Here is a 25233-nt window from a genome sequence, read left to right as displayed (position 1 = left end):
ACCTGCCTGGCAAGCACAACGTCCTGAGTTTGATCCCCAGTACTGGATGGTGGTGGGGAACACATAAATGACAAATTTTCTCTTTTTTTTTTTGGTACCAGGGATTGAGTTCAGGACCTTGTGCTTTTGAGGCAGGCGGCAGAATCACTGAGCTAAATCCTTAGCCCCATAAATGGCAAATTTACCGAATAAATAGACTCCATGAAAAGGTGCCAAACAGAAATCCCAGAGTTAAAGAATTCTACTGGAATATGAACAGCAAAAGTGACCAATGGGAGGAAGGTCTCACACCTTGAGGACAGAATAGAAGCACAAGATGGTGCTTTAAAAATGATGACAGAGCAAGGAAATTCATCCATCATTACAAGATGATGCTTTGAAGACTGACCTAAGGCTAATTGAAATTAGAAATTAGAGGGCAGCACACATGGAAAAAAAATATCTGTGTACAAGCCAGGCATAATGGCACATACCTGTAATCCCAGCACTCAGGAGGCTGAGGCAGGAGTATCCCTGGAAGTTCAAGGCCAGCCTGGGCTTCATAGTGAGACCTTGTCTCAAAAAAAAAAAAAAAAAAGACCTGTTTATGGAAATCATTCAGAAAAGTTTCCAAGCTTGGGGAAAAAATTCAATATACAGGTAAGCAAATCTTACTGAATGCCAAATAATTACAGTGAAAAAAGAATCTCCCCACAACGTATCATAGTCAAAATCCCAGAAGTCCAACATAAGGACAGAATTTTAAAAGCTGTTAAAGAAAAGAAAAGAAAACAAACACAACAAGAAAAAAAACACTTTAAAATAAAAAAATAAAATAAAATGAAGAAAATGGGACAAAAGAAGCTGAAAAAAATCACTTTAAAGGCCAGCAGAACTTGGAGTGAAGTATTTCATGCTTTTTTTTTTGGGTACCGGGGATAGAACTCAGGTCCTTGCGCTTTCGAGGCAGGTGCTGGAACCACTGAGCTAAATCCCTGGACCAAAGATAACAACTTTTGACCTAGATGAATATATCCTGTAAAACTGTCTTTGAAACTCAATGGAGAAACCAAGCATGGTAGTGCATGCCTATAATCACAGTACTCTGGAAGCTGAAGCAGGAGAATTGCCACAAGATTGAGGCCTGCTTGAACTACATAGTGAGTTCAAGGCCAGCCTAAACTACATAGTGGGACCCTGTCTCAAAAACAAAATGAAACAAACCACCACATAGTGGGAAACCACCATACGCCACTTTCACAAACAGATCAACTGGACAAAAAGTCAACAAAGAAATATCTGCACTGAACCACACCTCTGAACAAACAGATTTAATAGATATCTACAGAGAATTATATCCCGCTACAGGAAAATACATATTCTTCTCAGCAGCAGAGAGAACTTCCTGTAAAATAGAACACATACTAATCTATAAAGCCTGCTTAAATAAACAAAAGGATCAAAATCATCTCATGCTATCAGGTCAAAGTGCCCTGAAACTAGAAATCAATTATAAAAGAAATCACAGAAATTTTACAAATGTCTGGATACTAAATAACTCTGAACATTGAATGGGTCACAGAAGAAATCAGGGAGGAAATTAAACAATTCTTAGAATCAAGTGATAATGCCTGTACAACATACCAGAACTCATGGCACACATGAAAGCATACCTAAGAGGGAAGTTTACTGCTGTGAAAGCTCACATTAGAAAAACATAGCAAGCTCAAATAAATAACTTAACTATGCACTTAAAGTTCCTAGAAAACTAAGAACAGTCCAAACCTAAGCCTAGTGTAGGGAAGAAAATTATAAGAATCAGAGTGGAAAGTAATGAAATTGAGACAAAGAAATACAAAGAATCAATGAATCAAAGAGCTAGTTGTTTGAAAGAATAAACAAAATAGGGCCGGAGATTTAGCTCAGTGGTTCTGCCGCCTGCCTCGCAAGCGCAAGGTCCTAAGTTCGATCCCCGGTACCGCCCCCCCCCCCGCCCCCAAAAAGGAAAGACCCACATCAATGCAATTAGAAAAGAAAGAGGCTAAATCACAATCACAATTGTGGCAGATTATTCTGCCACAATCCAGAATATCCTAAGTAACTACTATGAAAAACTGTACTCCAACAAATTGGAGAATCTCAAAGAAATGGTTAGGTTTCTAGATATGTATGAATTACCAAAACTGAACCAAGAATACATAAAAGCCCCAAATAATCCAATAACAGGCAATGAAATTGAGGCAGTAATAAAAAACTTAACAACTAAAAAAATGCCTGGGACCCAATGGATTCATTAAATTCTGAAATTGAAAGGGAAGGACTACTTCCAAACTCATTCCTGGAAGCAAGCATTACTCTCATTCCAAAACCACAGAAGGATCCAACTAAAAAAGAAAACTACAGGTGAATCTCTTGAATGAATATGGATACAAAAATTCTCAAAAAGATACTGGCAAACAGAAAGCAACAAATCATCAAAAAGATCATACATCATAACCAAGTAGGCTTTATCTGAGGGATACAAGGATGGTTCAACATGCACAAATCAATAAACTTAATACACCACATAAACAGCAAGAACAAAAAAATTACATGATCATCTTAAGAGATGCAGAAAAGCCTTTGACAGAATCCAACATCAATTCATACCTTCTTTTTTTGTTTTTGGTACCGGTGATCGAACTTGGGTCCTTGCATGTGCGAGGCAGGCGGTGGAACCACTGAGCTAAATCCCCAGCCCCAACATCAATTCATAATAAAAACCTTGAAGAAAATAGAAATAGAAGGACCTTATCTCAATCTGATAAAAGCCATTTATGACAAACCAAATGCCAATATCATATTAAATAACGCTGAAAGCTTTTCCTCTAAAATCAGAAATAAGGCAAAGTGTCCACTATCACCACTCATGTTCAATATAGTACTCAAAAGTTTAGCCATAGAATTAGCCGAGAGAAAGGAATAAAAGGGAAAGATATAGGAAAGGATGAGGTCAAATTATCATTATTTGCAAATGACATAATCCTCTATGCAGAAGACGTTAAATTTCATTTAAAGTCTCCTAGAACTAAGAGCCAAATTCAGCAATGTAGCAGGATTTAAAATCAACACACAGGGCCAGGGATTTATCTCATTGGTTTCACTGCCTGCTGTACAAGCGCAAGGACCCGAGTTCAATCCCCAGTACCAAAAAATCAACACGCATAAATCAGTATCATTCCTTTATAACAATAATGAACACACTGAGAAACAATTTAGGAGAACAATACTGGAATTAATCTCACAAAGGAAGTGAAAGATCTCTATAATGGAAACTGTATTACTGTGAAAAAGAGGATTGAAGAGAACATCAAAATGGAAAGATATCCCCCCCTTCCTGGATAGACAGAACCAAATATTGTCAAAATGGCCGTACTTCCAAACTGATATATAGATTTTTTTTTTCCAGTACTGGGAGTTGAAGTCAGGACCTTGTGCCTTGCCGGCAGGGGTGGTGTCACTGAGCTACATCCCTGGCCTTTTGATATATAGATTTAATGCAATCCCAATCAAAATACCAACAGCCTTCATTATATTACAAAGCTGATTAAAAACAGCATGGTACTGGCAGAAAAATAGATGTGGATCAATGGAACAGAATAGAAGAACGCCTGGTACATTCAGCCATCTGATCTTTGACAAAGGGGCAAAAGTATATGATGGAGAAACATAGCCTCTTTAGTAAATGGTGCCAGGAAAACTGGTTAGACATATGCAGAAGATTGAATCTAGACCCATATCTATCACCACTCACCAAAATAAAATCAAAATGGATCAAAGAGATAGATATTAAAAAAGAACAACTTAATCTGCTGAGAGATAAAATAGGTAAAACTCTTAAAGACATAGGTACAGGACATAGGTACAGGACTTTCTGAACAGAACCCCAATTCACAAGAAATAGCATCATCAACAAATAAGATTATATCAAATTAAAAAGCTTCTGCACGACAAAGGAATTCAGGAATGAAGAGACAACCTACAGAAAGGGAAACAATTTTGCCAACTACTCCTGTGACAGAAGACTAATATCTAAAGTTTGCAAAGAACTCAAAAGAAACCAGACCTCCTAAAATAAAAGACCCGATTGAAAAATAGGCATCTGAAATGAAGACACCTCTCAGAAAATGAACTACAAATGGCCAATAAATACACAAAGAAATGCTAAACATCTCTGACCATCAGAGAAATGCAAACAAAAACTATACTGAGATTCCATCTTACTCCAGAAGGAATGGCTTTCATAACCCGCCCCCCCCCCCGCCCCCAAAACAAGAAATAACAAAGCTTGGGGAAAAAGGGACCTTTCTACATTGTTGGTGGGAACATAAACTGGTATAAACACTATGGAAATCAGTATGGAGATTCCTCAAATAACTAAAACTAGAAATTCCATTTAACTCAGTTATTCCCCTTTTTGTTATCTTCTCCAGAGTTAAAGAAATCATGCCACAGTGATACATGCATATCCATGTTTAGGTCGTACACTTTTTTTTGTTTGTTTTTTGGTACTGGGGATCAAACTCGGGTCCTTGTGCTTGCAAGGCAGGCACTGGAACCACTGAGCTAAATCCCTGGCTGCATATCCATGTTTATAGCAGAACAATTCATGATAGCTAAATTTTAGGAGCCACTTATATATCTATCAATGGATGGATAAAAAAATGTTGTATTTATACATAATGCAGTACTACTCTGCCACAAAGAAGGATAAATTTGAGTCATTTGTAGGAAAATGGATGCACTTTGACATCATAATGTTTTTCTTTCTTTTGTTTTTGGTAACGGGGATCGAACTCAGGACCTTGCCCTTGCGAGGCAGGCATGCCACCACTGAGCTAAATCCCCGGCCTGACATCATAATGTTAAGTAAAATTAGACACACAAGCTTAAATATTCCATAACTTCTCTTATCTGAGAAATACAAATTATAAATAATTTAAAAGATCAAAAGACAATAGGAATTAAGGAAATAGATCTTTTGCAAAGGGGAAGGGGATCCAGAGATCCTCCTTTTGCAAAGGGGCAGGGAGTGATGGAAGGGGATGGAGAATAAAAAGAAGATATGTTAAGTTCATTTACCTACTTACTGAGATGAATGTGAATATTATGTACTGCGAATATGTACTAAGAAACATTTTAAAAAAGAATAAAGGTAAAAGCAATCCTCAATAAAATACATCTATTAGAAAACTTCTATTGTGATGCTGGGTCAGGGTTTATGAGGCCATGAGTTACCCAATTAACAATTTGACCCCTGGGGGCTGTATTCCTCGTGGGAACAGGTTTTAGTAAGAGTCAGGGGAGGGGGAGGTAAACCTGCCATTGTTGAGTGGGAAAACAACCACTGGGCAGGGGGAGGGCAAAAATGACTGTGACTACCAGGAACTTCTAGGGTAGATCAATTTTAGGAAAGAGAACCTAAGAACGTTGAGTATGTGAAACTTCGCATGTCCTTGTCACATGGGAAGTCTTCACGTGTCCTCTGTGGGTTGCTCACTGCAGTTCTTAGAGAGAGGCATCAAATCAACCCTGGGCAGCCCAAAGGAGCAACAGGCATCCCACTCTGCGGTGGGCGGGGCCGTATCTGCGGAACCCGGCTCCGCGCGCGCCCCGCCCCTTCCGGCGCGGGAAGTTTGATTTCCTTGGCGGGCGGAAGCGAGCTGTTCTGGTGATCGAAAAGATTCCTAGTAGGAATTTCTCATATCCAGGGTTTTCCCGGGAGGGCTGGCTGGCTCCTCTGTCCTTTTGTCGGTCCCGCCCAGTCCGGCCCTCCACCCCTCAGGTCAGTCCTCCTGCCTACCCTCGGGCCAGAGTCTGTCTGCGCCTGGCGCGGGTGAGGCCATCCGGGCGACGGAATTCTCTGGAACCCCACCCTACCAGCCCTGTTCCGTTGCTGAGGTCCTTACCCGTTCCCACCCGGGTTTTCTGCTCAGTGGATGATAGGACCTACTTCAGAGGGTTATTGGTGAGGCACTCAGGCACAGCATTTGCCACCCGGGAGGCTGCGATTGTGATTTCCCATTCCTGTTTTCATGACCTTGACTACCCACAGAAGTTCAGAGAAGGATTTTGAGTTATTTCTGTTTGTACAGTGCAGTTTTCTGAAGTACTTCAGTTTTTAAAAGTGCCATCACTTCCTTTTCAGAGTCCAAATCCTCTTCCTTCACCTCAGAGTAGTGGCTTCAGAGGCTCACGCCAAAAGGGTGCCCGGAAGACGGCAACGGTAAGGAACAGCAAGGTTGCTCCCACCAAGAAACCTGTGGGGAAGAAAGTGAAACTCCAGAAAAAGCGTCCAGAGAGAATGATCAGGCCCCTGGGTCCTAGGATGAGTAATTGTTCTTGAGTTTCACCTTAGGTATTTCTCCGTGTTTAATGGAATAGAGGGAAGGTAGAAATGCCTCTAGTTTTCAAGTTGATGCCTCCAGAAACCTCTGCAAGGGAGCAAAGCAGGATGCCATTTAACTATTTATTTATTACAAGGCCACATTATAAGCTATTCTGTATTCTCAATTGAAATTATCCTCAACACCATCGTCCTCACAGACTCACTAGCTAAATGTATTTTGCAGTAGGTGATAGTACAGGCCCCCCAGTAATGTATTTGTAATAAGATGCCCCCAGGTTGTTGCTTTCCCTTAACATTTAACCATAAACCTCCCATTATATTGCCAATTTGTCTTTTAGAGAAGTTCTGGACTGCAGTTATATATGCCCCCAGTTCTTCTATTAGAGATGCCTAGAAGACACTCAGGTGTCTGATTGGGTTCTAGTTTCATACTTTGTTGTTGGCATTTGAGAGACTGTCTTCCACATTGATTGATGATATATTTGGGTTATTTCAATGACAAATCTTTCAGTATTCTGTATTCCGACATCTAGAGGATAAACTGATATAAGAATATTTAATTTTTAGACTTGAATTCTTCTTTTTCTTGGTACCGGGGATTGAACTCATGACCTTGCACTTTCGAGCCAGGCATGGCACCACTGAGCTAAATTCCTGGCCCTAAGAATATTTAAAATTCCTTTTTTTTTTTTTTTTTCTGGTACTGGGGATCGAACTCAGGTCCTTACGCTTGCAAGGCAGGCGGCAGAACCACTGAGCTAAATCCCCAGCCCAAGAATATTTAATTTCTAAATATGGATTTTAGAACCAGCTCTATATCCACAAAATTTAAAAATCAAATATAATCTATCAATAGCTAGCGTACCACCTGTGGCCATTTGTGATATAAGCACTACTTTTCTTACATACTAGCAAAAATGATGTTCCCTGGACTTAATAGATATAATTTAGGCCCACGTTGGTATTACACACCCAAAGACATGTGGTATAATTATTTTTTGGTTTTTATGAGACAGGGTCTTGCTATGCTTTGGTTTTGATTTTTTTTTTTTGAGACAGTGTCTCACTATGTAGTTCAGTCTGGCCTTGAACTTACTATAGCCCAGGCTGACCTTGACCTCTTGGCAATCCTCCTGCTTCAGCCTCCCAAGTGTTGGGACTACAGGCATGTCCTACCCCTCCCGACTCCACCTGGTGTAATTTGAGGGAAGGCAGTAGAGGAAAATTGGCAGAAAAAGGAGGTGCAGTGATTTCAGTTTTAACTTGGTGCAAATTCATCTCTCCTAGTTGGCCAGAGGTGATGAATTGGAAGTTGAAAATTTTATTTGGTAGCCTTCTATCAAGAAGTTAATTATGACAGTCTTGTATTCCTAATCTGGAGAGGTGAATTCTAACATACTACAAATTGTGTTCTCTTTCGGAGGGTGACAATTGGAAATAGCCCTAATCTTTGTATGGAATTTAGACAGGTGCAGTGGTGATGACAATTAGACACTTCTTCATGAAGCACCTCATGGTTTTTAAACCTTTTTTTTTTTTTGTGGTACTGAGAATTGAACTCATGGCCTTCACCCTGAGCTACATTTTTAATTTCTTATTTTGAGACAGGCTCTCTCCAAGTCACTAAGTTGCTAAGGCTGGGCTCTAATTTGGGATCCTCCAGCCTCAGTCTCAAAGTGTGGGGATTACAAGCTTTTGCCACTACACTCAGCTGGTTTTTAAAACTATAATGCCTCTTTGTGTTTCCTCTTTAGCCTTTGTGTTATGAGTATCCCAATACTACATTACTTGGGGCTTTGCTCTTTAATGAACCTGCTAGCTTTAAAATTTTTAAAAAAATTTCCGCTTTAGTACTGGGGATTAAGCCCCTGGCCTCCATGCTAAGCTACATCTCCAAACCTTTTGAGACAAGGTCTTGTGAAGTTGCCCAGGTTGGTGTGGAACTTGTGATCCTCTTGCCTCAGCCTCCCACAGTGGTGGGATTACAGGTACACACCACCTGCTCAATGTTTTTTTTAGGTGGGGGTCTCACTGAGTTGCCTAGTGGGCCTTGAACTCCTGGGCTCATCTGACCCTTCTGTCATAGCCTCCTAAGTAACTGGATGCCACCATGTCCAGCTCTGTTTGGTTTTTGATATAGGGTCTTGCTCTGTAGTTCAGGCTGGCCTTGAACTCACTTTGTAGCCCAAGCTGGTCTTGAACTTGTGGCAATTCTCCTGCCTCAGCCTCCTGAGTGCTGGGATTACTGGCATGCACCTTCATGCCCGGCGACAATATTCTTTTAAATGTTTTACCATACTGGGGATTGAACCCAAGACCTCATGTATACTAGGCAAGTGCCCTACCACTGAGCTACATTCCTAGGCCTTTTTAAATATTTTAAAAGTTTATCTTTCATGTTTATGTCTTTATCTGACATTGATTTGGCGTATGGTGTGAGATAGAAATCTAATTTTTTTTTTTTTTTTGTACCAGGGATTGAACTCAGGACCTTGTGCTTTTGAGGCAGGCTGTGGAACCACTGAGCTAAATCCCCAGCCAGAAATCTTAATTTTTTAAAAATATGGCTAAGCAGTCCCCCGCCAGGACCTTGTGCTTGCAAGGCAGGCACGGTGCCATTGAGTTAAATCCCTGGTCTAATCAGTTTTCTAATATCATTTAGATACCTAAGTTTATTTATATTTACAGATACAAATAGAAGAGATAATCTGACAACATTTCCTTTACTGGTCATGTACTATTTTTGTCTTACAGGTTCTTTTTGTCATTTTGAATAAGCTTCCAGGTGGACAATGAAAGATTATGATGAACTTCTCAAATACTACGAATTATATGAAACTATTGGGACAGGTAACTGATTTTTCTTGGAGGCAGAGGATAGGTCAGCTATTTGAAAGTATTGTCTATTTGGGCAGTCATGAGATTTTTAGTTTAACTTTCCTAGTCTTATGTGTTCATTTTGTTTATTTTTTTGTAGTTTTAGGTTTTCTACTTTAGTGAGAAAAAGAGGAGCAAGGATAGAGGAGAGAAGTAGGTGACTTCTAGTTCAGTAAAGAACTTTGATTTTTATCCTAAATATAAGTCATTGGAGAGTATCTGACCTTTGTTTTCATAGGGTTACTTGGCAGCTTAGTGGTAAAAAGATTGAGTAGGAGAGGGCAAGAGCAGAAGAGAGTTGTTAGGAAAGTACTAAAGTAGCTTAGGTGAATGATATTGGAGTGGACAGTGGCTTGGGTGAGAGTGACAGTAGTGAAACGTAATATAATTATGTTTTAAGTATAATATACAATAAAATATGCATAATACAGTAACCTCAGTGGAGTTTGACATATATGTTACCCATCTATTTTGCCCTTGTATTATTTACTGAGATAAGACATAGACCATTTCCAGTCAGTACCTACTTCCTTTCCCCAAAAGTAACCATTGATGTATTTCTCCCAAAGTAAGCCAGTGGGATTTGTTGATGGGTTACATATTAGAGAAAGAGAAGGCTAAGGATAGTTACAGTGTTTTAGGCCTGAGCACCTTTGGAAAATGGATTTGCTCTTTTCTGAAATGGGGAAGACCATGAGAATGACAACAAGGAATTTCTTTTTGTAGGCAGGGGGAATATGATTTTTGTTTATATTTTTGAGACAAGATCTTGCTATGTAGTTCAGGCTGGCCTTGAACTCACTGTGCAGCCCACGCTAGCCTCAAACTCACTGCAATCCTCCTGCCTCAGCATCCTGAGTGCCGGGGTGTGTGCCACCCCAACAAGCTTTTTTGTTTGTTTTGTTTTTGTGAAACAGGGTCTTACTAGTAGTCCAGGTTGGCCTCAAATGTGCAGGAATCGCCCTGACTCAGCCTCCTGGGTGATGGGGTGTGTGCCACCACACCCATCTAGAGACATTTATTGTTATTGAGTAGTTTTGAAACATAATTGCTTATCTTAATAGTTTTAAAAACTGATTAGAAATTTTGTATAGTTTGTCTTACATTTCAACTTTATATTGTATTCTAGAAATGTTCATTATAAAGCAAATTTAATTGTAATGTTAATCATAAAGCATATCTGTAAAGAATGATTTCTGTTTTTCTACTTTATTACAAAGTTATATATATATTATTATGGTAAGGAGAAAAATTCTTCAGCTAGACATTGAACGAGAAGAGGCTAGAGTCATTCTAACATTTTGGAAGTGACATATGGAAAACCTCCAGGAAAATATGTCTCCATTGAGCTTTTTGGTTTTGTCTTTTGGTTTTGGAGATGCGGGGGTCTTGCTATGTTGCACAGGTTGGTCTTGAATTCCTAGGCTTAAGTGATCCTCCAGCTGAGCAGGAGTATGCATGCGCCATTGCAAATATAGAAGGTGTTTGTGCTTGAGTTCTTGCTTATCTATTATACATTTTTCTATATTTAGGTGGCTTTGCGAAGGTCAAACTTGCCTGCCATATCCTCACTGGAGAAATGGTGGCTATAAAAATCATGGATAAAAGTGCACTAGGGGTAAGTTTAAAATTATTTTTGTAATATTCTACTTATAGATCAGTTTTGTGATTAAAACTTGAATGTCCTAATTATTGCTCTTTTTTTTTCTTTCTGGTACTAGGAATCAAACTCAGGACCTTGTGCTTGCAAGGCAGGTGCTGTGCCACAGAGCTAAATCCCCGGCCCAATGCTCTTTTCTTAAAATGATATTTTTGTAGTTTTTAAAAAGTGTGCAGATCATGATTTTAAAGTAGTCTGGGGGAAGGGGTTACTTTGTTCAGATTAATGCAGGGCAATGGCACATATTTCACCTTGTTTATTTTTTTGTGGTACAGGGGATCAGACTCAGCACCTTGTGCTTGTGAGGCAGGCACAGTGCCACTGAGCTAAATCCCCGGCCCTAGATATTTCACCTCTGTAGATATGCTGTCTCTACCATTTGGACCTTCTCTTAGGTTGCTCACTAGTGCCAATTGGTTGATGTAAGCACCTTCACCATTTGGGGCCATTTGGACCCATAACAGGTTATTTTGGGGCACTGACTGGTGTGAGATTCAGAGGTAGAAAAAATTTCCAGGCATTTGCTTGGTTTGGAGCATTCATTTGTTTTGATTTGCTTTGGTTTCATTTATCTTTCTCTTTTTATAACTGCCTTTATTCTAGAATGGGCAGTAGGGTTTCAGCACTGTCTAGAGGCTGCATACTAGCTGCAGCTTGGAATCTGTGATGAGAGGGCCTAAAATAAAGCAGGAAAGATCTCCCAATTTAAGAACTGATACAATACTCCGGCCAAGGAGCTTCCCATTTTGGGGGCAGGAAACTACCTTCTAAAGCAGTATTCAGATAGAGATTTAAGTCCATCCTACAGAGGTGGTAGGCCTCGTCCATCCTTTTCCTTGTCATTGGGTTTCTTATGAACCCATCTGGGGATTTATGTCAGCCACTTTGGGCCTTGAGCTGTTCTGAGGCTTCTTCATGAGCCTGTCTGGAATTCAAGGTTCCTTAACTCTTTGGCTGACAGAGAAGTTTGGATTAAGAGACTTTAAGAGGCTGGAAACACTGGGGTGTGTTTAGAGATTATTTGTGATATGCGCAGGAATAAAGGTGCTGGTGCTACTCCATAGCTCCCTAGAGAAATTATAGATACCCATGACAGAAAGGGGTGATTTTATTGTGATACAACATGGCCTGTATAACTAAAAGTACACTCTGATTTTATGCAGCTGTCCTTAAGATTCTCTGGAGTAACTTAGGCCAGGTTAACATTCATAGCTGCTTTCCTTACTCTTTTTTGGATTAGAGGCAAATATAAGCAAGAGCCTTCTGTAATAGCTTAGAGACATGTAACTGGTAAAGCCACTTTCCTCTTGGTTGATAAGAGATAGTCTTATTCAAATATATATGTCTAGCATTAGTAAATTATGTGCCTTCCCCCACGTGGTAATTCACATTGTTTTACAAGAAAAGGAAACCAAGTATTTGTTTGGTACACCTTTCTGACAACTAACCTTGTCTCACAGAAGTATTGGCTTTCTTTAACTTGGTAACTATGTTTCTTAGTTCAAGTCTGCTACACGGACTGGACCTGCTTTCCTCTTACTGGCTTGTTTTATATCAACTTGTAAGCTTTGTAACTATTGTTTGTTAAAGTTCTAACTACAGAATAGACAGGATAAGACTTGACATTGGACTCTAGGTAAACTCAGCCTAAGAGACAGTCTTTCTAAATCCTTGCTATTGCTGAAATTTGGCAAGAAGAACTTTTATGACACTGATTCCAGTCATCTTTCTTATCCCCTCCAGTGTGGGACATGTTCTAACTAACTCATCAGGAAAAGTTACCTTGGCGCCAAGGGACAAGGCTGCAGCTTTAATTGGCAATGCTTTCAGAAGAGAAGGAAACATTCAAAGGGGGAAAGTTGTGAGCATCAGTCACCCATGTATCAATCCTCCCCAAAATAAGTAGAACTATGGAGGCTACAAAAGAGGTTCTTATGGGTGATTGCCTAAAAGCAAAAGCCCTTCCAGCAGGTATAATGGTTAGATATCTCCTGACTTTGGATTTCTTTTGTGTGTGACCTCACAATCTTTAGTGATACCTTTTTAGCCTCAGGGTTCTGGCTTCCTTTTGCTTTGCTCCAGCTATCTTTGATGGAATCTGTGTGCCAACTCAACATGAGTCTGCCAGGCAGACGATGTGGCACCTCAAGGCCCTTGAGATTGAGGGCTAGACTAAAGCAAGAGGAGGGCAGGGAGTTGTGACCAGCACCACAAAATGGAACTTTAAAAGTCAGATTTTTTTCTTTTAGAGATAAGTAAGTGGCTTCTCCAAACTTCCTTAGGCCTAAGGCATACCCAGTACCCCCACCTCCCCTCAGCTCAGATGAATGGACAGAATATGCAGATGCTGGCACCAGGAGGTCAGGTCCAGTTTCATTCCCTTGGGCAAGGGATAGAGAGGTTTGGGGTCCAGGAAGGAATGAAACAAGGGTGAACAGATCTGTTGTTTTACTGTATTCCCGTCCCTCTGTTCCTCAGTGTAAAAGTTCCCAATACACTTGTACACGGGGATATGATGATTTGAGGCAAATGACCCCCTCCATCTCCTTGAATCTAGCTTTGGAAAAGTCTTTTTTTCCTTTTTAACAAAAAATTTTTTTTGTATTGAGTTAGTATTATAATTGTTAGTAGTATACAGTTGAGTAAAACAGCATAAACATTTTTATAGATTTTCTCAATTAGCAAACATAAAAATAGTTTTTCAATGCTTTTTTAAAAAACTTGTTTTTCTGAGACAGGGTCTCACTATATAGCCAGCCATGCTGGCTTTAAACTCAGGGTGATCCTCCTGCCTTAGCTTGCCTCAGTGCTGGGATTACAAGCATGCGTATATGTACTACCACCTGGTTTAAATGCCTTCCTTATGATGGAATGAGTCAGTGTTTAACATGGTTACCTTGTTTTCTATTTTTAAGCATGTAAGTCCTGATAAATAAGTCAAAGGAAATAGAAGGAGTTTTGTAATAGCAATGCCATTCAATTTTTTGAATTCTTTTTTTTTGCTTTTTCAGACAGGGTTTAGCTATGTATGTAGTTCAGACTGGCTTTGAACTTACTGTATAACCCAGGCTGGCCTTGAGCTCATGGTGATCTTCCTTCCTCAGCCTTCCAAATTTTTTGAATTCTTTTTGAAATGTGCTAAATATCACACAGTGGCCTATTTTAGAAATTAATTTTAGTCATCTATCAACCAACAATTCATTCTCCTTCATTTTTTTTCTTTTGGTGCTCATTACTATATTAATTTAATAAAAGAGCACTAAAAACCATTTTTTCAGCATTTAACATTGATTATAAATTTGACTATTTAGTTTCCTTAAGTAGTTTAGACTCCAGTTACAACTTTAGTAAGAATAATTCATTTGAAAATTTAAAACTCATATAGCAAAAATGTGTGTTATAAAATGTATTATCATATTGATGCTCAATACTTATCCCCTAAAGCATCAATATCATGACATTCATTATTTCTAAGCTTGATTTTATGTTTTCTATTGATTTATGCTTAATTTAGTTAGTTCCTAGGATTTTAATATTTCAGTTACTTCTAGGGTTTTAGTCATCATAACTCCTCCCCCAAAACAAAATGAACATGAAGGATTACTATATCAGAATAGTTGTAGTTGATTCTTGGTCAAGACCTGACATGGTTGCATAGTTCTAGTTAATTGGATCTTGAGCCACACTGATCATTAGATTGAGACCTTATTTATTTATTCATTTATTTTTGGTTTTCATTTTGAGACAAGGTCTTGCTATGTAGTTCAGGCTGTCTTGAACTCACTGTATAGCCCAGGCAGGCCTTGAACTCATGGTAGTCCTCCTGCCTCAGCCTCCCAAATGCTGGAATTGTGGCTGTGCATCGCCTTGTCTGGCGAGAACTTTTTTGTTTTTGTTTTTTGTTTTTGATTTTTTGAGACATGGTCTTGCTGTGTAGTACAAGCTGGCTTTGAACTCACTATGTATGTGAGGCTGGCCTCGAATTTGCAGTGATCCCCCTGCCTCTGCCTCCCAAGTGCTGGGATTACAGGCGTGCACCACCACGCCCGACCTGGCAAGAGCTTTTTTATAATAAAGTGGACTTATTATTTCATGGGAGTTCTAGGTTTCTGTCTTTTAAAATTTTTTGTGTACACGATGATCACATTTCTTGTAGAGATTAGGTGCATGTTTCAACCTTATAGTTGACACATTTCTTAATAAATTTATTGCTCATTTGAAATGATGTTTTGTCCTAGAGTGATCTGCCTCGGATCAAAACAGAGATTGACGCCTTGAAGAATCTGAGACACCAGCATATATGTCAACTCTATCATGTACTAGAGACAGCCAACAAAATATTCATAGTTCTTGAGGTTAGTAGTATGTTCCAGATGCCTAAAAGTGTTTAGTCACTTTATCCATAGTTGAGAGAAAATTGCATGTCACCTAAAAGATTAGAATGAATGTTAAGTAGTTTACTTGAGTTCTGGCTGTAACAATTTAGATTGTAAAAGTAGACATACAGTATAAAGTGGAGACTCATTGTAAATATACTCTTTCTGATAGTCCCCTAATGGAGTGGTATAGTTTAGAGGATTGCATATGTTAAAATTTGCTCTTAAAAGATGGATTCATTTCAATTTTATAATCATTTTAATTTTATATTTAATTTTAATTTTATGTTCCTAAGGCTAGCAGATGAGTACATATAACTTTACTGGGATTACCATGTCTGACTCTTTTTGGAGGTGTTGATGGAGAATCTATTTCAGGGCTCTTTCCTAGTTCCTGGAGGTTGTTACTAATCTTGTTTTTCGGTTTTATTTTGAGACAAAGTCTCGCTATGTAATTCAGGCTGGCCTTGAACTCACTATTTAGCCCAGGCTGGCCTTGAACTTGTGGCAACTCTCCTGCTTCATCCTCCCAAATTCTGGGATTACAGGCATGCACCCATCACATCTAGCAGTTGCTGGCAATTTTTGGTGTTTTTTGGCTTATAGATATGTCACTCCAATCTGTGCCTCCATCTTCAAATGCTGTGTTCCTCTCTTGAGTGTCTGTCTCTGTCCTGATTTCCCTTTTCTTATAAGGGACCCAAGTCACTGGGTTAAGGCCTACTGTAATTACTTTCTCTCAACTGGATTACATCCACAAAGACCTTCATTGTAAATAAACTCACAATCATAGATACCAGTGTTAGGACTTGAAGATATCTTCTAGGGAGTCAGCCCACAGCGTATGGGTAGTTTCTAGTGCATGTGTTATGCAAATCAATTTTTTCCAAGTTTTAACCTGTCCCTTTTTGGCATGAAACATAAATGTTTTTAGAACTCGCATTATTCATCTGTTTCATTTTCATTAGTCTTAGCCAAATGATCTGTAAGTATATTTTCACAGATCAGCACTGTTTTAAAAGCATATATATATATATATTTTTTGGTACTGGGGATCGAACTCGGGTCCTTCCGCTTGCAAGGCAGGCAGCGGAACCACTGAGCTAAATCCCTGGCCCTTAAAAGCATATTTAAAAATGTATAATGTTGAAAGTTTTGGATCTAGAAGTATTTTTACTTTACCACACTGTACTACCCACAGAGTCTACAACAGTTTTAAAACTTTTTTCTTTTGAGTTGGGGGTCTTGCTCTGTTGCCCACTTTGACCTTGAACCTTTGCATTTAAGCATTCCTCCTGCCTCAGCCTCCCAAGTAGCTTAGAAAATAAATAAAATCCCGAAATATTCATGAACCTTGGACAGGATTTAAAGGATACAAGAAGATATATATTAAAAATAAAAATCCTCTTTTCTCCTGAATCCCAGCCATTGACTTTTTTTTTGATGTCTCCTGTAGTTACCTATATATATTTTATAAATATGGCTTTGTGTACATGTGTAGTTTTTTGGTTTCTGTCACACAAATGGTCACAGACTGTAATATCACTCTACTTTTTTTCTCTCCCACTTAACATTTTAGCTTGGAAACCGTTTGTGTACATCATAGAGAGTTTAGATTTTTTTCTTTATTTTGTATTTATTTATTGGAAAACATAAGGTTATTTTCTTTACATACATATTACTGGGTAGTTTAAAAATTTATTTTGGCTGTATAATTTACATCTAATAAAACAAACATTGGCATACAGTTTGACAAATGTATATTAGTATATTTCCCACCCCATTTAAAGTATAAAACATTTTCATCATCCCGCTTCTCCTGCCTCATTAAATTAATCCCCATAACCGCACCTGCCCTGCCCATCCCAGCATCCACTGATCTGATTTCTGTCACCATAGATTATTTTTACCTGCTTTAAAATCTGATGTAAATGAATCTATAATACTTGTCTATACTCTTTTGGACTCAGCAAGCTTTTACACATTTATTATATTATACTCTTTTACACTTTGGTTTTTTTCACTTAATACTGGAAATTATTACTTACCAGTAGCTTTCTCTGTTTTTAGATTACTGCACAGAATTTCATTTTATAGCTATGACAGAATTGATATATTATGAGCATTTAGGTTGTAGTTATGGACTGAATGTTGGTGTCACCACAAAACTCATACGTTGGAACTTAGTCTCCAGTGTTATAATATTAAGAGGTGAGGAAATTTCAGAGTAGGGCTCCGCATTCATGAATGGAATTTGTGCCCTTATAAATGACACTTGAGGGAACTTTTTGTTTCTGCCATGTGAGGACACATAGCAAGTGCTATCTATGAGCATTTTTTTTTTTTTTTTTTTTTTTGAGGCAGGGTCTCACTATGTAGTTCAGGCTGGCCCTGAACTCACTATGTAGTCCAGGATGGTCTGAACTCACAGTGATCCTCCTATATCAGTTTTCCCAGTGCTGAAATTATAGACATGCACTATTGCGCCAGCTCAGCTGACACTTTGATCTTGGATTTCCCAGCCTCTATAACTATAACCAATAAATTTTTGTTGTTTATACAAACAACAGAAAGTATTTTATGTAAGGTATTTTGTGATAGACCACAAATAGGCTAAGACATTTGTTTCTGGTTTTCTGCTTTTATAAACAACGCTGCTTCAGTGAATTATCTTTAATGTGCCTTAGTTTTTTTTTTTTTTTAAATGATAGCAAAGTTTTATTTGAGATAGGAAAAGAAACAGGCTCTGAGTAGGAAAAGAAGTACAGTGGACCCTCAAGTTACGACTGGCCTGACATATGAACAACTTGGGTTAATTAGTTTAATGGAAGATTCATCTGCCTCTTGTTATCTATAGTGTATACCCAGGTAAACATCCAGATCTCAGCTGTACTGACTTAGTTGCATCCAGCCCTTGGGGACTGATGGAGTTCGTAAGTTAAGGGTCCACTGTACTACAGTGTGGGTGTGCCATGGTGCAAGAGCAAATACAGTAGTCGTGCCTCTGTTTTGATGTGGAATATATCCACAGGAATAATCTAAATATGAAACTATGAGGACAAAGGCTATGTGCATTTATAATTTTCACATTATTAAAATAAGATGAAATTTTAAGTGGTAACCAATTGTGCAGAAACATGTAGCTGCTTTGGAAAGGGGATGGAAAACCTAGAGCTCTGTGCTCTGTCACCTCCTTACCCGACAAATACTGAGACACCACTGTCTAACTGGGCCCCTTCTGATGTGGACTGAAAAATCACTGGTCTTTGGACAGTGACCAATAATAATTCCTGGAGAACAATCATTACTACTGTTGTGTTTTTTTTTTTTAATTTTAGGTACTGTACTAAATGTGAGTACATTAAGATGAGAATGGGTTTCAGTACTATGCTATAAAAATATAAAACCCTGAGTGAGCTTTTAAAAATCACAATGGTCGTTAGTTCTACTTCTGTTTATTGGTAATAAAACTGTTCAAGGAAAGAGTTATTGTTCTCATTCCTAGAATAATTATTGACTTGCTTGATCCTGAGAGTATATTTTTGAATATGTTTACTCAGTTCCCTTGGCTTTAAAGTTGAATTAATATCTCTGAATTTAGTATAATTTTTTAATCTTATATTTCTTGGAAATGATTTCTATAAGATGTGACAATATCTGTGTGACTCTTCCTGTTGAAGTACTGTCCCGGAGGAGAGCTGTTTGACTACATAATTTCCCAGGATCGCCTGTCGGAGGAGGAGACCCGGGTTGTCTTCCGTCAGATAGTAGCTTCAGTTGCTTATGTGCACAGCCAGGGCTATGCTCACAGGGACATCAAACCAGTAAGTGACCCTGTCACACTTAAATGCTGACCTGAGAGTTCAGCACCATCTACCTATGAACCTGTTTTCAGGTTTGCAGATGTTTTGCTTAGGAGTCTATCTTAGCTGTGGTGCTGCTGCTGCTTTGGGTTTCTCTTCTTCCTCCTCCTCTTCTTCCATCCCCCCTCCTTCTCTTGTTCCAGTCAGAATCTGTCACATTTCATTTTTTTTTTCTTTTGAAATGTGGTGAGCTTTTTGGATGGATTAGTGTATTAGTCACTTCATTATTGCTAGGACAAATACCCGACACCTGCAACTTAAAGGAGGAGTGGTTTATTTGGCTCACAGTTTCTGGCAGGTTCATTCCAAAGTTGGCTAGTTCTGAGGCAGAAAAGGCATGGTGGGAGGGCCTTCCGGAGAACAGCTGCTTATCCTGTGGCAAGCAGGAGGCTGGGAGGATTGGGAGGAGGAACTGGGATCAAGAGCACACCTTTACAGGTCAGATCCCCAGTGACCCTCCCCCCTCCAGTCAGTTTTGACCTCCTAACTGATGTACCACTGAACTAACTCATCAGTGGATGAATCTACTTTTGAGTGTAGGACCCCAATGATCCAGACCTTCCAAACACATTAGACTTTGGGGGACATTTAAGATCTAAACTGTGACAGTTAGTGTTCTATTTATCTGCCATTTGTATGTGACATTACAAATGTCTTTGTGATCCAGATTTTATCTAGGAAAGAGGTCATTGAGTATGTTCTGTTCAGTGCTCTTTTTTTTTTTTCCAGTGCTCTTCTAACCTCATGTTCCTTTAATTTTAAATACATTACTCCTTAGAAACAGTTTGATGAAATTGACAGACTTCATTTTTCTTTTCTTTCTTTTTGTATGTACATATGTATGTATGTATGTGTGTATGTATGTTGGAATTGGGGATTAAAATCAGGGCCTTTGCACTGTGCTACATCCCTAGCCCTCCTTTCCTCCCCCTCTTCCTTCTTGCCTTCTTTCCTTCCTCCCTTCCTACGTTTCTTTTTGAGACAAGGTCTTGCTGCATTGCTAAATTGCCCAGGCTGGGCCTGAACTTGCCATCCTTCTGCTTTAGCTCCCAGAGTGCTGGCATTGCAGGCATGTTCTATTCTGCCAGGCTAGATCCACTCTTTAAGGGACTGAATAAAAATATGAATAAATTTTTAAGTCTGCAGGCTCTGACTAATGTGTGTGATAGTGAATATGAATTTAAATGTTACTTAGAGACCAAAGAATTGGTCTGAGCAGATAAGGCGGTGTTATTATTCTTTTTCATCCGTTTATGCTCAACTCTTCATTTTGAGTTCACATTTTAGGTTTAAATTTTCCCTTGGCACAAATTATATTTATAAGAAATCTTTTTTTTTTTGGTACCGGGGATCGAACTCGGGTCCTTGCACTTGCAAGGCAGGCGGCAGAACCACTGAGCTAAATCCCCGGCCCACAAATTGTATTTATAGGTAGTTGGTTTGGAAAGCACCAAAGAGGAATGGTTTATGCCAGTATGTCTTGATGAGAAGTGGTATAGTTAACAACATTTTTGCTCTTTCTCTTTTTATTTATTTTTAATTAAATTTTTTTTTCTTGTTGTTTTTTGGACAACGTCTCACTGTATAGTCCAGGCTGTCTTGAACTCACTATGCAGACCAGGCTGACTTCAAATTTGAGATCCTCTTGCCTTTGCCTTCCAAGTGCTGGGATTATAGACATGTGCCACTATGCCCGGTGTCTTTCTCTTTTTTTTTTTCGGTACTGGGGATCGAACTCAGGACCTTGCGCTTGTGAGGTAGGCACAGTGCCACTGAGCTAAATTCCTGGCCCTAAACTTCTTGTCATCTTATTAGTTTTTAGTGATTTTTACTCTGTTATATCTATGGTTTTTAGTATAAATAAGCTTAAACCATTTTTAAAATTTCTATTTTTTGAGGCAGGATCTTGCTATGTAGTTCAGACTAACCTTGAACTCACTATGTAACCCAGGCTAGCCTCAAACTCCTGGCAATCCTCCTTCACTGGGATTACAGGCGTGTGCCACAACACCTGACATTTTTTTTTAAACCCATTTTTAGAAGTGGCTAGAGGTGTGATATGTCATAAGAAAGTCAAAATATAGTTAAGAAAATACTTTTTGTTTTCTCAGGAGAATTTCTTATTTGATGAATATCATAAAGTAAAGCTGATTGACTTTGGGCTCTGTGCAAAACCTAAGGTAAGTGCAGAAATAAAAATGCACTTATTTCTTTGTAAGTGTATGTCTTAGTATGTTTTCTTGCACTGACTTCCACTTACTCTTTATTGAGCATGTTGCATCCTTTGTGAAGAATGTTAAATTTCACCCTTGGTGTCAGTAAGTTCTTTAGATAATTCTAATGTGTAGCTAAGATTGAGAGCCTCCTGTTCTAGGTCTAGGGGTTGGTCCTGCTGAATATCCCATGGGTGAGCTATGAGAGAATTTGTGGTGCTGATGTCTAAGGAAGCCATCCTAGTCTGGGTGTGAAATTGATCACTGTGATTGCAGTTTGACTATGTTACCACTAGATGATGCTTTTGTTCATTTAGACAGGAGGTGAGAATTTAGTGTCAATCTATTCTTAGTTATGCAACTAAGAATTAGTTACATTTTTGGAAACAATCCTCTTTACTTATAAAAGAAGAAGGAAAATGCCTATATGCACCTGTAAATTTATACCGGTAGGTATTTCCCTAATTTGCATTCCATAGTTAAGCACTGGTATTGTCCATCATAACTTCTGTTTGAGATGACTTTGAATTTCCCACGTCTCCTGTCTATAGTAGATCTCCTATGTAGCTACCTTTGATGTCCAACTCCTGAATTCTCTAATGATGGTACTGTTTCTAAAATGAGCTGTCGAAACTGCAGACTTGTCTCAAACTTTGTAATCCCATGAATATTTCCTGCCCCAATCAGAATTATCTAGGTGCAAAAGGAAGCAGATTTTGCCTCTTTGGTTCAATGTCTGATTCTTCGTTGGCTTTTCAGAGATTAACAGTGGAGCCTTGTGTCCGGGAAGCAAATGCCGAAGGCAGGTGCCTAACCCCCAACATATAAAGATCATACTTCGAATAAATAAGCTAATTTAAGTTATGGTGTCCAGAGAAAACAGTGGGGAATGTTCACGTCAGATTCTGTTAGCCTTTTTTTTGGTATGGGGGATCGAACTTGGGACCTTATGCTTGTGAGGCAGGTGGCGGAACCACTGAGCTAAATCCCTGGCCCAAAGGCAAGTTCAATTTTTTTTTTTTTTTTTTGGGGTACCATGGATCGAACTTGGGACCTTGCACTTGTGAGGCAGGCGGCAGCATCACTGAGCTAAATCCCCGGCCCGTTAGCCTTTTTTTATGGCTGCCGTGGATGCCACCCTCACAGTCACTGTTTACCAAAGTGGGGATAGCCTGGGAGATGATTGCCTCAAACTTTTGTGAAGATCTCACTTCTGGGCATGTTTCAGTTGTAAATGAAATCTCACAGTTTCACAAGTCCTTTGCTAGCTGTAAGATTCTATCCAGGAGGTGGGCAGTAGCTTCATTTTCATTTAGCCTTGATGTTTCTGTGGGAGGACAGAGGAGGATGAACAAATTTCTCATTTTACTAAATCTGGAAGTAAGGATGGTGATTCATCTTATAACTGAGTATAGAAAATAGACTCTTCATGTACTGTTCTATATACTGTGTTGCAGTCTTCCCTCTAAGAAGAAAGAAACTCTTCTGTGTAAAGATTTGATATTACAGCTAGGAACTGGCAAAGAATCGTTTTTTCTTGAGTACTTGAGGATAGGAAGACATGGGTGCTTGGATTATGCTACACTGATTGTGATGCGAATGAATATCTAGGGGAGTATGAGCTGGATGTTATTGAGCCAAGAGGAAAAAGATTTTGTGTATCGTTGTAGTATTGGAAATCCTGGAAAGTGAAGACTACATGTGCATACATGCATGCATCTATGCAGAGTATTGGGTTGGCTGCAAAAGTCTCTTATTATTTGGTATAGTTCTTCATCTAGCGTTTCTTTGTGTTCAAAGAGTGTTTATCAAATTTTGATACTTTTTTCCTATTTTTGTATTTTTTTTTGTACTGGGGATCGAACTCAGGACCTTGCACTTGTGAGGCAGATGCAGTGCCACTGAGCTAAATCCTTGAACCTGTTGTATATTTGTTGAGACAGGGTCTTACTGTGTAGTTTAGGCTGGCCTTGAGTTCACTGTGTAATCCAGACTGGCCTCAAAGTCGTGTGATCCTCCTGTCTCAGACTTCTATATGGTGGGCTTACAGGCATGTGTCACTGTGCCTAGCACCAAAATTTGATACTTTTTTTTTGGTACTGGCGATTGAACTCAGGATCTTGCACTTTCAAGGCAGGTGGAGGAACCACTGAGCTAAACCCCCAGCCTCCCACCCCCCTTTTTTTTAAGAGTAGGAAAAATTTATTGAGGGAAAGATAGCTTCTATCTAAGAGACGCAGAAGGGGGACTGGAGAATGGATTGCCCTGATCACCCAACTTCTCGAAGGTGTTTTATGGGACAAAGCCATGAAGTGAGGTGGGTTGAAGGTGGGATGAAAAATGTTTGATACTCTCAATGACTCTAATTAATAAGTGTTTCCTTTTTATCTTATTGGCAGGGTAATAAGGATTACCATCTACAGACGTGCTGTGGAAGTCTTGCTTATGCAGCGCCTGAGTTAATACAAGGCAAATCATATCTTGGATCAGAGGTAATTATTTATTGATTAACTTAGTATATAATTAACATACATTTATTGATGACCTGCAGTGAGTCAGGCACTGTGCACTGGGGATATAGCAATGAAGAAATAATCTTGTTAATCAAAGCATTTAGTCTATTTACCTAATGAGATTTATGAACTAACAGATGGAATGAATAACTTGGAATAAACATAATAACATAATACATATTTGAAACAGGGATATATTTCTGCTGTGTTTTCTTTCGTGGTAAACAGTGCCATACTTTGGACTGATTAGTCTAGTGGGTAGAGTATGAAACCTGGATTGTGGGCTTAGAATTTTAGAGATGTCAGTTAGCACAGAGAAAACCTGTCCTTTGTCCACAGGCAGCTCTTTGAGGCCAGCAGTCTGTGTAGCAGCCCAGGCCTGGGCTTTGCCTTCTTTACATTCACTACTTTAAGCTAGTCTGGGCTTTCTATTCTCTGGAGTATTAGTGTGGTTGAAGTTAGTATCATAAAGTATGATTTTTTTTTTTTGGTACTGGGGATTGAACTCAGGACCTTGTGGTTGCGAGGCAGGCAGCAGCACCACTGAGCTCAGTCCCCAGCCCTAGTATCATAAAGTAAAAACAAAACAAAAGAGACTAGTTATCAAAAGTTCAAGAAGTGGTGGGTTGAACAGTTTTCTTATTTTAAGACATCTCCAAATCTTTTAACTTGGTTTTTCGTATGGTATGATCCTTTGGTAAGGAAACATCACAGGTATAGCTAGTCCTGATTTTATTTGTGTACGGAACCCACTTTTCATGTGAAACATCTTTTGGAACTGGTGTTATATGGGGGAAACTTTGGGAAATATCAGGTTACTTAATTCGTCACATGAGAAGATGAGAACTAATTTTTTTTTGCTGACTTAATTTTGGTATAGTCTCAAACTTAAGTGTAGTACAAAAATAGAACGAGGAAGCCAGGTGTGGTGGCACATGTCTGCAATTCCAGCACTTGGGAGACTGAGGCAGAAGGATTGCCCAAGTTTGAGGCCAGCCTGGGATACATAGTGAGTTTAAGCCCAGCCTGAACTATGTAACAAGACCCTGTCTCAAAACAGAATAAGGAGCTTCTGTATTTTTAAATTAAGATTCACAATTTTTTTTTGGTACCAGGATCGAACTTGGGACCTTGCACTTTTGAGGCAGGCAGCGGAACCACTGAGCTAAATCCCCGGCAAATTCACAATTGTTTACATTTTTCTCTTCTTGCTGTATCATTCTTTCTCTGAATATACATGTATATAAGTACATTTTTTGGGGGGGTTATTTGAAAGTAAATTGTAGACATCAGATCCCTTTATCACTAAATATGTAGGCAACTTGCATATTTTTCCTAAAAGCAAGGATGTTTTCTAACTATAT

The 25233-nt window shown here is 39.0% G+C and overlaps 1 protein-coding gene across 5 annotated transcripts in view; it reads left to right on the top strand.

Moving 5' to 3' along the window:
* Positions 1–25233, top strand: part of Melk (maternal embryonic leucine zipper kinase) — a 94622-nt gene that overhangs the window by 2947 nt on the left and 66442 nt on the right. For 2 of the 5 annotated variants that reach the window (XM_087183690.1, XM_087183691.1), the window contains exons 2-8: positions 6167–6244; positions 9122–9217; positions 10777–10862; positions 15143–15259; positions 18961–19104; positions 21255–21323; positions 23756–23848. In XM_087183690.1, the coding sequence (XP_087039816.1) occupies positions 9160–9217; positions 10777–10862; positions 15143–15259; positions 18961–19104; positions 21255–21323; positions 23756–23848 (567 nt within the window). In that variant the 5' untranslated portion in view covers positions 6167–6244; positions 9122–9159. Of the gene's footprint in view, positions 1–5561; positions 5804–6166; positions 6245–9121; positions 9218–10776; positions 10863–15142; positions 15260–18960; positions 19105–21254; positions 21324–23755; positions 23849–25233 lie in introns of those variants that run through there. The other 3 variants (XM_087183689.1, XM_087183688.1, XM_087183692.1) reach the window with 3 other exon arrangements.

This window comes from Heterocephalus glaber, unplaced genomic scaffold (assembly GCF_053883595.1).
Source record: "Heterocephalus glaber isolate CG9 unplaced genomic scaffold, H.glaber_assembly_v1.0 deba00001481, whole genome shotgun sequence".
NCBI classification, from domain to species: domain Eukaryota; kingdom Metazoa; phylum Chordata; class Mammalia; order Rodentia; family Bathyergidae; genus Heterocephalus; species Heterocephalus glaber.
This window is presented reverse-complemented; position numbering and strand designations above follow the sequence as displayed.